The sequence below is a fragment of the Pholcus phalangioides genome, unplaced genomic scaffold (genome assembly GCF_987345545.1).
Source record: "Pholcus phalangioides strain wild (caught in Gottingen) unplaced genomic scaffold, Ppha-v1.0 ptg000009l_1, whole genome shotgun sequence".
NCBI lineage: Eukaryota > Metazoa > Arthropoda > Arachnida > Araneae > Pholcidae > Pholcus > Pholcus phalangioides.
In genome coordinates, this window is record NW_028301602.1 from 7,950,395 (window position 1) to 7,962,616 (window position 12,222).

A 12,222-nucleotide genomic window follows, 5' to 3' on the forward strand; every position below is an offset into this window, starting at 1 on the left:
CCAGATTGAATTGCTTCCCTGGCCAGCTCGCTCTCCGGATCTTTCGCCGATAGAAAACATGTGGTCCATGGTTGCTCAACGATTTACCCAGATTACATCCCCAGCTGCCACACCAGATCAACTTTGGCAACGCGTGGAAGCTGCTTGGTCTGCTGTACCCCAAGAACACATCCAAAGTCTCTTTGAATCAATGCCGAGGCGTGTGGCAGCGGTGATCTCCAACAATGGCGGCTACTCTGGCTACTGATTTTGGCAGGAACCACACTTCACAGAAGTCTATAAATTTAATCATTTGATGCTTGGTCAACATGTTATCTACAAAATAAATATTGTTGCGATATCTCTTGTCTTTCTTGGTGTTGCAATTTGGGTGGCCAGCAGTGTATATACACATATATATATACCATGAATAATATTAACCCTTAAAATATGCGCAGATTTGCATATGTGCCACCAAATGTTCATTACTGTAACCAGTTTGAAGATAGAAATTCAAAATTGCCTTTGCACATAAGGTGTAAGGTCATATTCTTTCCATTTTATATTTTTAATTTGCTGTTGGACGTCCTAATTAACGACAACTCTATGTTGCAAGGCATGTGCGACTGTCATTTTGCTGATGGTGAAGGTGGTTTCGCTAATTTGTTAAAAAGTTCTGTTTGCCAGGTTTTGTTTTTTTCACTTTGAAGTTTTCAAACAGAAAGTAATATTACTTCAATTCATTTATTTTATATGAAATTTTTTTGAGGCTTTATTTGTCCTTTTAGAAACTCTGTAAAAGGAATACAATTCGAAACAGATTTTTTTTTTTAAATTATTTCCCCAGCTTTCTATACGTCTTAGTACCTATGGAAAAAAATATCAACTCGAAAAAAGAATCATGCATTTAAAAATTGTGAAGTCGATGACTATATCTTATAGAGCAAATTTTTCAAAATAAAATTTGTGAAAAAGGCATTCTTATGCATCTAAAGCAGAAATTTTTCGTGACATCTCTAGATTAGGTGAAAAATTCCTTTGGTTTAGGTGGATTACGTTAGCGAATTAAAATATTTCAGGACAAATGAATGAATGAATATTTCAGGACAGGAAGAAAGAAATGACAGAGGATTTTTCAATTCAACTCTTAAAAACAAATGTTAAATCATTTTGGGAAATTGATTCGATGATGCCTTATGAACAGGACTTCTATTTATGTTATCAATTTATTATTTCGTTGAGGAGTGAAAATACTCCTTCAAATTTTGATTGATTGTGATTTTTTTAGTGTTATTTCCTTCGCTTTTCATTCAAAAAAAAAACTCCTTTTACAGAATTACCCCTTAAAATTTTGAAGGAGTGTGAAATTACTCTGCAAAATTATTTTATTGGATAACACTGGGCCACGGTGTTATTGAAATGTTTAAAGCATTTAACACACAGATTTTCATTTTCACTCATTTTAGGAGAATACGGTCTTTTTTATTGGGCCGAATTGCAGTGACGAAGCAAGTTTGATTTTATGAGACCATAGAAAAGTACCATAGCATTACAGTCATAATAAGAAACGAAAAGACAGGAATTACTTCAAAAATTTAGTCCCAATTAACTAACACATATGTATTTCTATGAAAAACTGTACCCCGACTTAACGTGGTTGTCGTCGGCCCACTTATCGCATAATTTCAGGGTATTACTGTAATTCAGTTTTGTTTTTGGAATTTTATTTATTTTTTTACAGTGGAACCCCGTTTATACGAATTTCAAGAGACCGAGTTACAACGTCGTATAAATGCGAAAGTCACACAACTGAAACATATTTAGAAATACCCCCCCCCCCCCGACAGACACACAAAATATTAAAAAATTGAATGTGTTCAATTGCATCGCCAACTCTATTAGAAAAACATCATTTCACTCACATTTGGGGGGGGGGGACGACAAAAAAAGGATTTTTTGCGGACCAGAAACTTGTATATAAAGAGTGAACCATAAGACCCTTATTTTACGGGATATTCCAGTAATTTTGGCCGCCGCTGTGGTGGTCGAGTTGTCATAGTGACGGACCCGGGTTCGAACAGCACCTCCTAGAGATAGAGGAGATGCTGGTCTATCTGTAGGAGGTGCTAGTTCGGCCCCAGTGATAGTCGGCTGAAGTTGGGTTTTTGTAGTTCCCAACTTCGAGGAGCAAATGCTAGCCCTCCTCGTTAAACTGGCATCGGACATCCCTCCTCAAAAATTGAATGCATGTCTTGCATGAAAATTAAGCAAAAATGGCAAGACGCGTGAAATACTATTTCGGCCGGAACTGTTGCTCGTCTGCTACCGTCACCGGAAGTCACTCGCTCAAGATCGTTTCTAGTTGACGACGATCTTGGACATTAACATTATTTTCTATGTGGATCACCCCAGACTATCATTCATTAACGTTATAACCAAGGTGTCGTCACAACCGAGTGCGTTTGTATTATAATTTGAACTAAGGGATTTCTGTCCGAAAATTTCGTTCGAGGCTATAGAAAAACCAAAATTCTTCTTCGTAAATGTTTAGTCCAGCTTGATTTTGACCATTAGGAAATTAGGAGACATGTAGTATACGATTTCGTTAATAAATGCTGATTTATTGTAAACAAGATCGGTGTAAATCTTGGAATTGGAGCTATTTTTTCATTTTTTGACAATGTAATAAGTCGATATAATTTTCTAGTCGTCATTCAAATTATGAAATTTTTCCTCGCTAAATTCCTTGAACGTCAATGAAATATAAAAAATTTATAAACAAAATTTGTCAATGTGTGTCAGATTCTATTCAAATTGCAATACTTTATTCGAGTCCAATATTCTAGATGAAATGAAGAATAGCTAATAATATATCAGGTGCTAATGCACGATTTATTTTCCTTAAACACGGAAAAAAGTGTTTGATTAGTACTGAATATCAAATCGCGTGCTGCTTATGTATATATAGGTGTCGGTTCCTGTTATGATGATGTCGTGACTCTTTAGAGCGTGTTATTTTTATTTATATATACAATACGTTTATTTATTTGATGCTCTGTGAAGAAAAGGGCGTTTTATTATTGCTATAACAGGAAAATATGCATTCAAAACTCATGAAAAAAATCCGCATGATTTATTAAACAAATAGTATAAAGCAAATAAAATAAGGAAGTTAAAAAACCATTCACTCACTCAATGGTGTTATTTATTATAAAATGGTGAAGCTCTGATTTTGACACGTTTGCAAAACTTTTTACCGTGTGACACATTCTGAAAAATATAACGATGAAGGTACTATTGAAAATTTTTCTGATTGCTTTGCTCGGTATAGTTTTTGTGTACGGAGATAGATCGATGTACAGACAATGTTTCGTTGATGTTATGTGTCCTGATATAGGTATGTTTGATATTTATACATATGGAGAAGTAGGGGATAATTAATATATTCAATTTTTACATAAAATGATACACCCATTGATACCAAAATTGTCATAGGTGTTATGAAGTTTCGGGTCAGAGTCAGTATTTCAATCGACGCTTTCTGAAAAGTCAATTTCTTTGGTTCTTGAACCAATCAATTTAATGTATGAAATGAAGCTTAGAGTAGGAGAGGAATTTTCCGGATTTAAATTACATTCGAACCAGTTCAGATCAGATGTGATGCCGAGTTTCATGGGCTAAGCTAATATTTTATTTATTTATTTATTTATTTATACACATCTCAACAATCAAGCATTGCCCAAATATAGATATGGACAAGAGACAAGGAAATACAATAAAAATACATAAACAAACGAAATGGCCTATACTGTATATACAAACATTCAATAATCACATATCATAACTTTTGGGAAATTCTTTTATACTTGAATTAAAAATATCCGGTTTCAAAGGGCATTGATTATACAAACTACGATGGTTACATTGATTACACAAATTCAACTAAATATTTTTAAGTAGTCTCAGATTAACGTTCACCTTATAATCTTGGTACCAAATATCTTTTAACGTTGAAATGGTTTTTAAAGAAAAAAATCCAATATAACTGATTATATATATCTAATTGGGGGGAATATAAAGGATAAACTTGTCCGATATAGCTTTATTTTTTCCTCCTTATGTTATCAAAAGGATTAAATTGCTCAATACAGCTCTGTATTTCTCTTCGGAACCACTCACCTCTGAAAAGGAGTAAAGTAATAAAACGGTAGTAAATGACCCATATAACGTACATTACCCATGGCGATAGGCTGGGGTTGTTGGGAGAACAAGAGGAACAAATATAGGCATTAATCAATTTATAGACGTATCCAAACATGAATTATCCAAACGCTTCGCAGTTTGAGGCGTGGTACAATCAATTTTCTTCCGATCCTCTGTTAAATTGACCAGTTTTTCGGAAAGCTAGCAAAAGAATTCAAACTCAAAGGATCAATTAGATGGCTCGAAAGATTCCAATGAGATGTCAAAAATTGAATGCCAAGGAATGGCAAAAATTATGAAGGTTGCTGCGGTGATCAGAAATCAAAGCGTAAGCAGACTGACTATAAAAATATAATTAAGAAGCCGATGCTCGGTTCAATTCTTAAGACGGTGTCTTCGCATTCTTCCAAAGTGATTCTTCCACTTTTCCAGGGATTAGTTCGTTCTGAACTGGAGTATGCCGTAAGCTTTTGATGCCTGATATAGACTTGGTTGAGGGGCTGCAGAGAGGAGATACGTGCGATCTTGGCAAGCGGGGCTTGAGTAATGAAAAGATACTTTTTTAATATGTTTGTTTACATTGAAAGAACGCAGGTGTCGGATGATCGGTGTCGGCACATGATCGAAGTGTTCAAAATTTTCAACGGGATGGATAAGATGGACAGTGAATTATTAATACGCCGTCAATCAACTACTTCAACATCTGGTTGTGGTGTCATGGGGAAGTTTTCTACAATGGGGTTGTAAATAAATGGAATAGCTAACCCCGGGGTTAGTGAATTCTAACACAATTGACACACGTTTAAAAAAATATACGATAAACATATATTGGGGTAAATCGATAAGCTATCTACACTCAGATGAGACAACCGTTAATATTTTTTATGGGTAGTGTATTATATCTTATCATGTACATATAGCTTTTAGTTTATATAATTGCACTTTTAATTGGGTTGTTGTAGTTTAGAAATATATGCCATCCATATTTGTATTATGGACATCATTTTTTCAGCCAAATCGCCATTTTGTTGTGGCCGTGCATTTGTATTTGTATATAAAAGGTCTCAATAGAGCAGTGAAACCCCAGTCCCTTTATATACTGTATATACAGTGTAGGTTTATGTGTAAATTTTTATGAGAGGGGTGATCCGTACAGTACCTGCACTGACTTAATATTTATAATTATATTACAGTTACTGAAGTAATTTAATTCAATCATTAGTTATAACCATTATTACGTAGCAACTTGCTACTAGTTCCCTGGTACTATTTCTCCTACGTGCCGCGTGGGGAGAGAACCCCCTCAAAAGAGCATGAGTTCTTGCTGTAAACGACTACATAAATAAAGTATTGCTGAACTTCATTCTAACCAGCGAGTGAATCATTATTAATGATAGATATTCATTGATGTAAATTAACATTTTTACAATAAACAAAAATAAGCAATTTTACACTTGTCAACGCGAAAACTGTTGTCCCGTCCGTGGATCCATGGATTTAATTCAAGTTTGTTAAGTGCGACGCTCCTCCAATGGAAGTTCTCAAATGCAACCAACAAATTTTACTTAACCCACAAACCTTTGGACATAACCCTTCAACATTTCAGTCGAGTCTATTGATAAAAAAATTGATCGTCAAACACTTTTTTACAACATTCCACTCCTGCTGTCTGTCCAGTCATAAGAACAAGCTGTTTCCAATAACATATTGCACCGTATTTTTCATAACCCCCCCCCCCAAAAGAGTCACTTTAATCCTTCTTTCTTTATTTTCAGGACGTGGCAAGGGGCTCATGGATACTTGCTTAAACTACATGTCAGAAAAGGTTGGTTTCTGAAGCGATGAACACTGGAAACAAATTTTTCCCATGTTTTTTTTTGTTTTTGTTTTTTTCTATTCTCTCCAGCATTCTAATTCTTTCCTTTGTGATTTTTTTTCCTATTAAATAGGACATACGCACACACCACAACCTATAATTTATTGTACCATTTTTTCTTAACAGGATCAGAATTTTGGTCAAGAATTCTACGCTTCTAAATTCGAGTTGGATGACGTCGATATACCTGATCTGATTCAGTCATGTTGCGATAACGCTGATGATGCCGATGCTGTAAGTATTGAAGAACTCTCTCTCTCTATTTTTCCCGCGAATTCACTCAAAGAAAACATTTTCATACATGGCACTGTTGGACACAGTCACTAGAGCAACAGTTCTTTTGAGCCGCGACCATGGGCGGATATACGGGGGGGGGGGGCATTGCATTTTATACTGAGGCAATTGTAGATGCCTCAGTATAAAATGCTTAAACAAGACCCATGGCTGTCTTCAAGAGATTGCTAAAGGGTCTACTATTACTGTACCTCTCGTACGTATTCCTCTACGAAATTTCTAACCAATTGGTTCATACAGGAAAATGTGTGTTTGTGTGTATAATATGCATGGCGATCGATTCAGAGACTGAGAGAAAAATTGCTTGATAAAATTTCGTATCGCGTCTTCTTACGGGCCTCTTGGGAATATGTGGACATCATGATATTGTTATTAATGTGATATTTGCCAACTATGTCGAAAGATGGAGAACGAATTTCAAGCAGAAACGGTTATGTTTAAAAAAAAGCCACTTGGGAAGATTAAATCACTACACCTGTGGCGAATAGCCATTTAAATTAAAATTTAATAATAACCTATTATTGATTTTAATGAATAGGTATATGTTTTGACTATTCATGAAAATTGGTGAATTATTCATAATTCATGTACATCTCTTTCCCAATAGATATCAAATGAGTTTATGAAATTGAGAGAAGCAAAAAAAGTAAGATGGAATATCCGTAATTTTTTTTTTGTTCAATACCTATCATTGTTTTCCTTCATTTGTGGAAAATACTCACCTATAAATTACTACCAAATCCGTATTCAGTAGACATGAAATACAGTGAAACCTCAATATAGCGGTGGGCCCGGAAAAAATGTCGTTGTAGAGGGATTATTGTTATACACATCGAGAAGCAGCATTATTATCACGTGCCGGCAAATTGATGTTGCTGTTAGTATTTTTTCTATATCAGAATTATTAGTACCACCAAAAAATTCGCATTTTAGTATTTATTAAACGAAAAAAATTTATTAGTAGATAAACAAAATTCAGTTGGATGTATTGTCCTTGTTAAGAGGTTTATCTCAAAATAATTTTGCGTATCATATAAAAAAAGTAGTCATACCAAAAACTTCATCAACGCTTTCAGTGCTCAGGTGTGCCAGCCTTTAAGCGTCCTCGAATGAACTAAAATGTATTGTAGGATATTTCGAGCGAAATATGAAAAATATCGTTTTTATAGAGATCGGTTTGCGAAATCTCTTCAAAAAATATCGTTATAGGGGATTTATCGTGGTAAAAGGTATCGTTGTATTGAGAGAGGTTTAATTAACATTAGACTATAGGTGATCCAAAACAATATTTGAAAAACATTTTTGTCGAGGAATTTATCGTTACATCGAGTATCGTTGTATAGCGAGGTTTCACTGAATTTCAATAGCCTTGATTACACTATAAAAGTTCGATAAAAGGTATTTTACAAAACTTTAAAAAAAACAACCAATGAGCGTATTGGTTACATTCGTCCGTAGAAGTTTTGTAACAGAATTTTTATAAAACTTGTACAGTGTAATACTTGTGTGAGTCAAAATTTTGATCTATCAGTATCATACCCTTCACCTATATTACACATCCAAATCAATTCATTATTCATATGAGTGAATTAAAAAGTACCAGAACACAGTGTTTTTTATCATAACTACTTGTGAATAAGTGGTCTTCACATAAGACTTAGTTAAAATCACTTTTTTTTCATCGCTTTCAGGATGATTACACAGAAGAAGAAAATATCGGATACTCTGAAGCCACTGTAAGTATAGTCATCGATGTTTGTATTAATTATTTAAAATTTTATTGTGGGAAAAACAGGCAAGCTATTTATTTCTCTTTTTACAATATCAAGGTAATCGGCACGTAGGCCAGGATTACACTATAAAAGTTTATAATTATATTTATTTTATAGAACTTGAAAATACATCCAATAACCGCATTAACCACACATTCGAGCAAATATAACTAATATTTTTATTTTCAATTTTTATAAAAGATCTTTTCTCAAACTTTTACAGTGTTATCCCGTCCTTATGTGATGATCACTTCTTACAAAAATTTGAATGAAAATTACTAGAAATTTTTTTTTAACAAAGTGTTTTGCAAACGTCATTTTATCCAGTCAAAAATGGATAGAAAAAGCTGATAAGCATATAAATAGTGTGTAATCAATACATCAATGAATTGCTTATTTATTGTCTTGATTTTGATTTACTGGAGCATGATCTCAAAAACGAAAAGAGATTGAGGGTATAGTATTTGAGAATCACTATTCCGAATGGACATAAGCTGAGTCGAGCATTGTCGTGCACTAAAATCGCCCATCAAAAGAGTTCTGCTGGACGTCCACTATATATATATATAGAAATGACAGCACGCTGCAGGTCACGCGGGTGACAACAGCTGACATTAAGTCAGATGACTAGGAGAGTCCGACGTTGCCCATTCGCTACTGCACTTCGTACGGACGTGATCGTTAATAATATTGAAGGAATATTGAAAAAATATTTTTTAGAAATAGATCCGGAGGACCTATGTATTTATTTACTTCATACTTAATGAGGCATCTAGAACAAACTCGAAGAAGACGGTCATGTTGTTCATGTTGGGAATGAACAAATAATATTATTCAAGCGATACTTACCATTGTGGTATTGGGACAGAAAAGTATGTACGCGTCAAAAACATGGAAAAGACTTTGGATCTGTATCTCGAGAAGATATTTGTCCGATGAGACATGACAGAGAGACTAGACCAAATTCTAGAAGAATTAATCAGAGAAGAGTCGGAAAACCCCCCTAGTGCAGGAAGGACAGTTGGACTTGATCAGGCTAACTCAGCTTCATGGAATAATCAAAAGTGGATTTGCAGAGTCAGGATTCTTGGACATAGGTGAAAAAGGACTTGAATTGGCGAAAAAACTTAAGTACGGCACGGAGGAAGTTGTATCTATGGTTATATATATATATAAGGAGTTGGGAGAAATCCTTAAAATTTGTGCAAACTAAGACACAAAGAGAAAACAGCCCTAAGCTTTTCACAGAAGTTATGCAGGAACAAACAGAAAGACAGAAGGAAAATAGAATTCAGGCTAAAGATGTCAAGGGACGGAAAAAGTAGCAACCTAGTGAGAATTAGACCTATGGCAGCAGTGAACAATACACCGCAATCGCTCAAGGGTGACTTTAAAATGGGGAAGTCACTACCCAACCAAGAATGAGCAGGGATCATAGAGCCAAATGAAAAGGAGGAGGTAGGGAAGTAGTAGGATGTATAGTAGGTAGGGGTATAGTAGAGGAATTATTTTTCCTACCTCCTCCTTTTACTTTGTCTCTATGATCACTACCCCACTCTCGGTGATCCAGTGATCTCTCTCTCTCTCTCTCTCTCTCTCTCTCTCACTTTAACTTTTAACTTCACTGGGAGAAAATTGTATACTCCAAGTTAGACCGAAGATTTTACCTGGTTGATAGAATCCCCGTTCATCTACTGTGAATGGCAAAGACTCCTTGAAAAGACTCATGGTTGGCGGACTCGTTTAGGCCGTTGCGGTGTTTAAACTGCGGGTGTTTTGGGCACCTATTTCATCTGGCGTCGGATCCTCTGACCAGGCGTATGCCGTTAGGGGCAGGCCGCGTAAATCACGTGGCTTACCATCCCAACTAATGAACGGCGAATGTAAAATTTTCAGCTTTCATGTTTACGCGAGAAACGAAGAAGAAGGGAGCAAAGGAGAAATAAAATGACGTGAGTGGGAGGAGGGAGTAAACAACCACGCTGCACCTGCGCAAAAACGGGAGTGAAACCCAATTCTGTCGGAACTGCCACTCATCTTCTGTTGTCACCGGAAGTCACTCGCTCAAGAGCGTTTCTAGTGGACGACGTTCTCCTACTTTCTGTGCTATGGGATCAGTCTTGCGATACAGACAACTGCACGTAACTTGTCTAACGCTTCAAGGGGCTTCCATAAGATGACCAGCTTTACACACCTTGCCTAATTTGTCATTGTGTCAACTCAAAAGTTGAATAAATGTCTTGTATGAAAACTAAGAAAAAAACTGAAAGACGAGTGAAACCCCAATCCAGGAGGAACTGTCGCTTGTCTGCTACTGTCACCGAAAGTCACTCGCTCAAGATCGTTTCTAGTGGACGGCGTTCTCGTACTTTCTGCGCAATGGGATCAGTCTTGCGATACGAGTTAAAAAAAGTCCCTCCACAGAGAGCAACAGGCCTACAACGGTACAATTATACAATCAATTACACTTCACTCAATGTTGGAAAAATTGATGGCAGATGGCAGCACTGCACATAAAAATCATTACACTGAAACAAACCTCACGTTAGGTTCACTACACGTACACGGGCATTCCAACATGCACCAATGCGTTAGACATTCCGCAGAGGAATGTAGACGAGATGCATGTGTGGTTTAATACTGGTAGAAGTTTTTTCTAGGCTGGTCCGATTAATCGAGTCGGTTAATCGATCAAATTTTTATCGCAATTAAAAATTTTAATTGATTGAATCGACTCGATCAATTCAACAACATGAGAACATGGGAAGCAAAAACAAACAAAAAATCCTAATGTTTGAAGTTATTATTTTTATTTTGAATGCTAATATCAAAGACATTAATTACCAACTATTTCTTAGATTTATTCATTTCTTTGATTTTTTTCACCTCTTTCCAAATGAACTTTTTATCCCTATTTAACTTTTTATTCTGATAAAAGCCCTTATCCTAGAATAAATGTAGATAGCTTGTAGGCAAGAAACAGGGAACCCCTTCATAAGTTTCTTTTTCAGCTCTTTAATAACACTTTTTCTATGGTTGAATGTCTTGCTCCCACCATGGAAAGATTTAAAAGCTCTTTTGAAGTTATCAACTGTTCTTCTCCATGTCTCCGGTACTTTCAATCTACCTAAGGATAAAATATTTATCCCAGAGAAATATATCTGAGAATTGTTCTTGCACGTTGCAATCGCTCAAGCCCAACAACTCATATTTGTTTACAGAGCCGTAACTAGGCTGGGGCAACCGAGGTACTGCCACAGGGACCCGAGCAGAATAGGTGGCGCTGAAAAAAATTTACATTTATTTTACATAATGACAACTCTTTCAAGAATGGCCTCAAGTAAAAGTCTGCCCGGAGCTGCGAAAAGGCACACTACGGCCCTGTTTTTCACTGATTTACACAAGAATATCAAAAAAAAATATCATAAATACCACCCGCGGACATCAGTGAAAACTAAAACAACACCATTAACTCACTTAAAAACAGTAAAATAAGCAACTGAAATTTAAAATAATCCATCTTGCAAAACGTAGTGTTGAAGAGTTGCCGTCTGCGAGAAAAATGTAGCAGGGCAATGACGTCACACAGTGGCTCCGAGACCACGCCCACTGATCCAAGGCGGCAAGCGCAACATCAAAGAGATGAAACAGCCTTTACTATATAGCCCTGACGAGAGATGAAATCTTCTAACAGACTTGATTCAGAATCAGATTCATCGCATAATACACGGCTTTGTTTTATTTTACCCCATTTTATCTTTATGAATCCAGTCGGATGAGTTTCATTTGATTGACGCAAGTAAAAAAAACCTCAACTATTTTGATGATAACTTTTTATTGCCAATGTTCATCATTATCTTATCGATTTACGTACGTGATGTGGTTTTCGTGTAATTGTCCTAACCATATTGATGTCTCTATTTTTCTCGTTAATAGACTTGCTTCATGAAAATCATAGCGAAATGCATCGAAAAGAAATCCTTAGGTATGTTTGGTTGATGGAGGTGTTCTTTAAACCAAAGTGGAAACTCGATGCTGTTCAAAAAAAAACCCATCAATTGCAATAAAAATATTTCCACGATTTTGATATTTTTGGTG

General features: G+C 35.8%; 1 protein-coding gene across 1 annotated transcript; it reads left to right on the forward strand.

Moving 5' to 3' along the window:
* Window positions 1–3,197: 3,197 nt before the first annotated feature.
* On the forward strand, window positions 3,198–12,211 carry LOC149081689 (uncharacterized). The gene is made up of 6 exons (XM_089237090.1): window positions 3,198–3,376; window positions 5,958–6,007; window positions 6,185–6,292; window positions 6,960–6,998; window positions 8,044–8,088; window positions 12,061–12,211. The coding sequence occupies exons 1-6, from the start codon at window positions 3,265–3,267 to the stop codon at window positions 12,121–12,123; spliced, it is 417 nt and encodes a 138-aa protein (XP_089093216.1). The 5' UTR covers window positions 3,198–3,264; the 3' UTR covers window positions 12,124–12,211.
* The last annotated feature ends 11 nt before the right edge of the window (window positions 12,212–12,222 follow it).

What these genes read in the sequence shown, in the direction of transcription:
- LOC149081689 (XM_089237090.1), top strand. Translation starts at nt 3,265, where the DNA reads ATGAAGGTACTATTGAAAATTTTTCTGATTGCTTTGCTCGGTATAGTT. An exon ending in TAAACTACATGTCAGAAAAG is followed by an intron (nt 6,008 to 6,184) that starts GTTGGTTTCTGA and finishes TTTTCTTAACAG; the next exon opens with GATCAGAATTTTGGTCAAGA. An exon ending in AATTGAGAGAAGCAAAAAAA is followed by an intron (nt 6,999 to 8,043) that starts GTAAGATGGAAT and finishes CATCGCTTTCAG; the next exon opens with GATGATTACACAGAAGAAGA.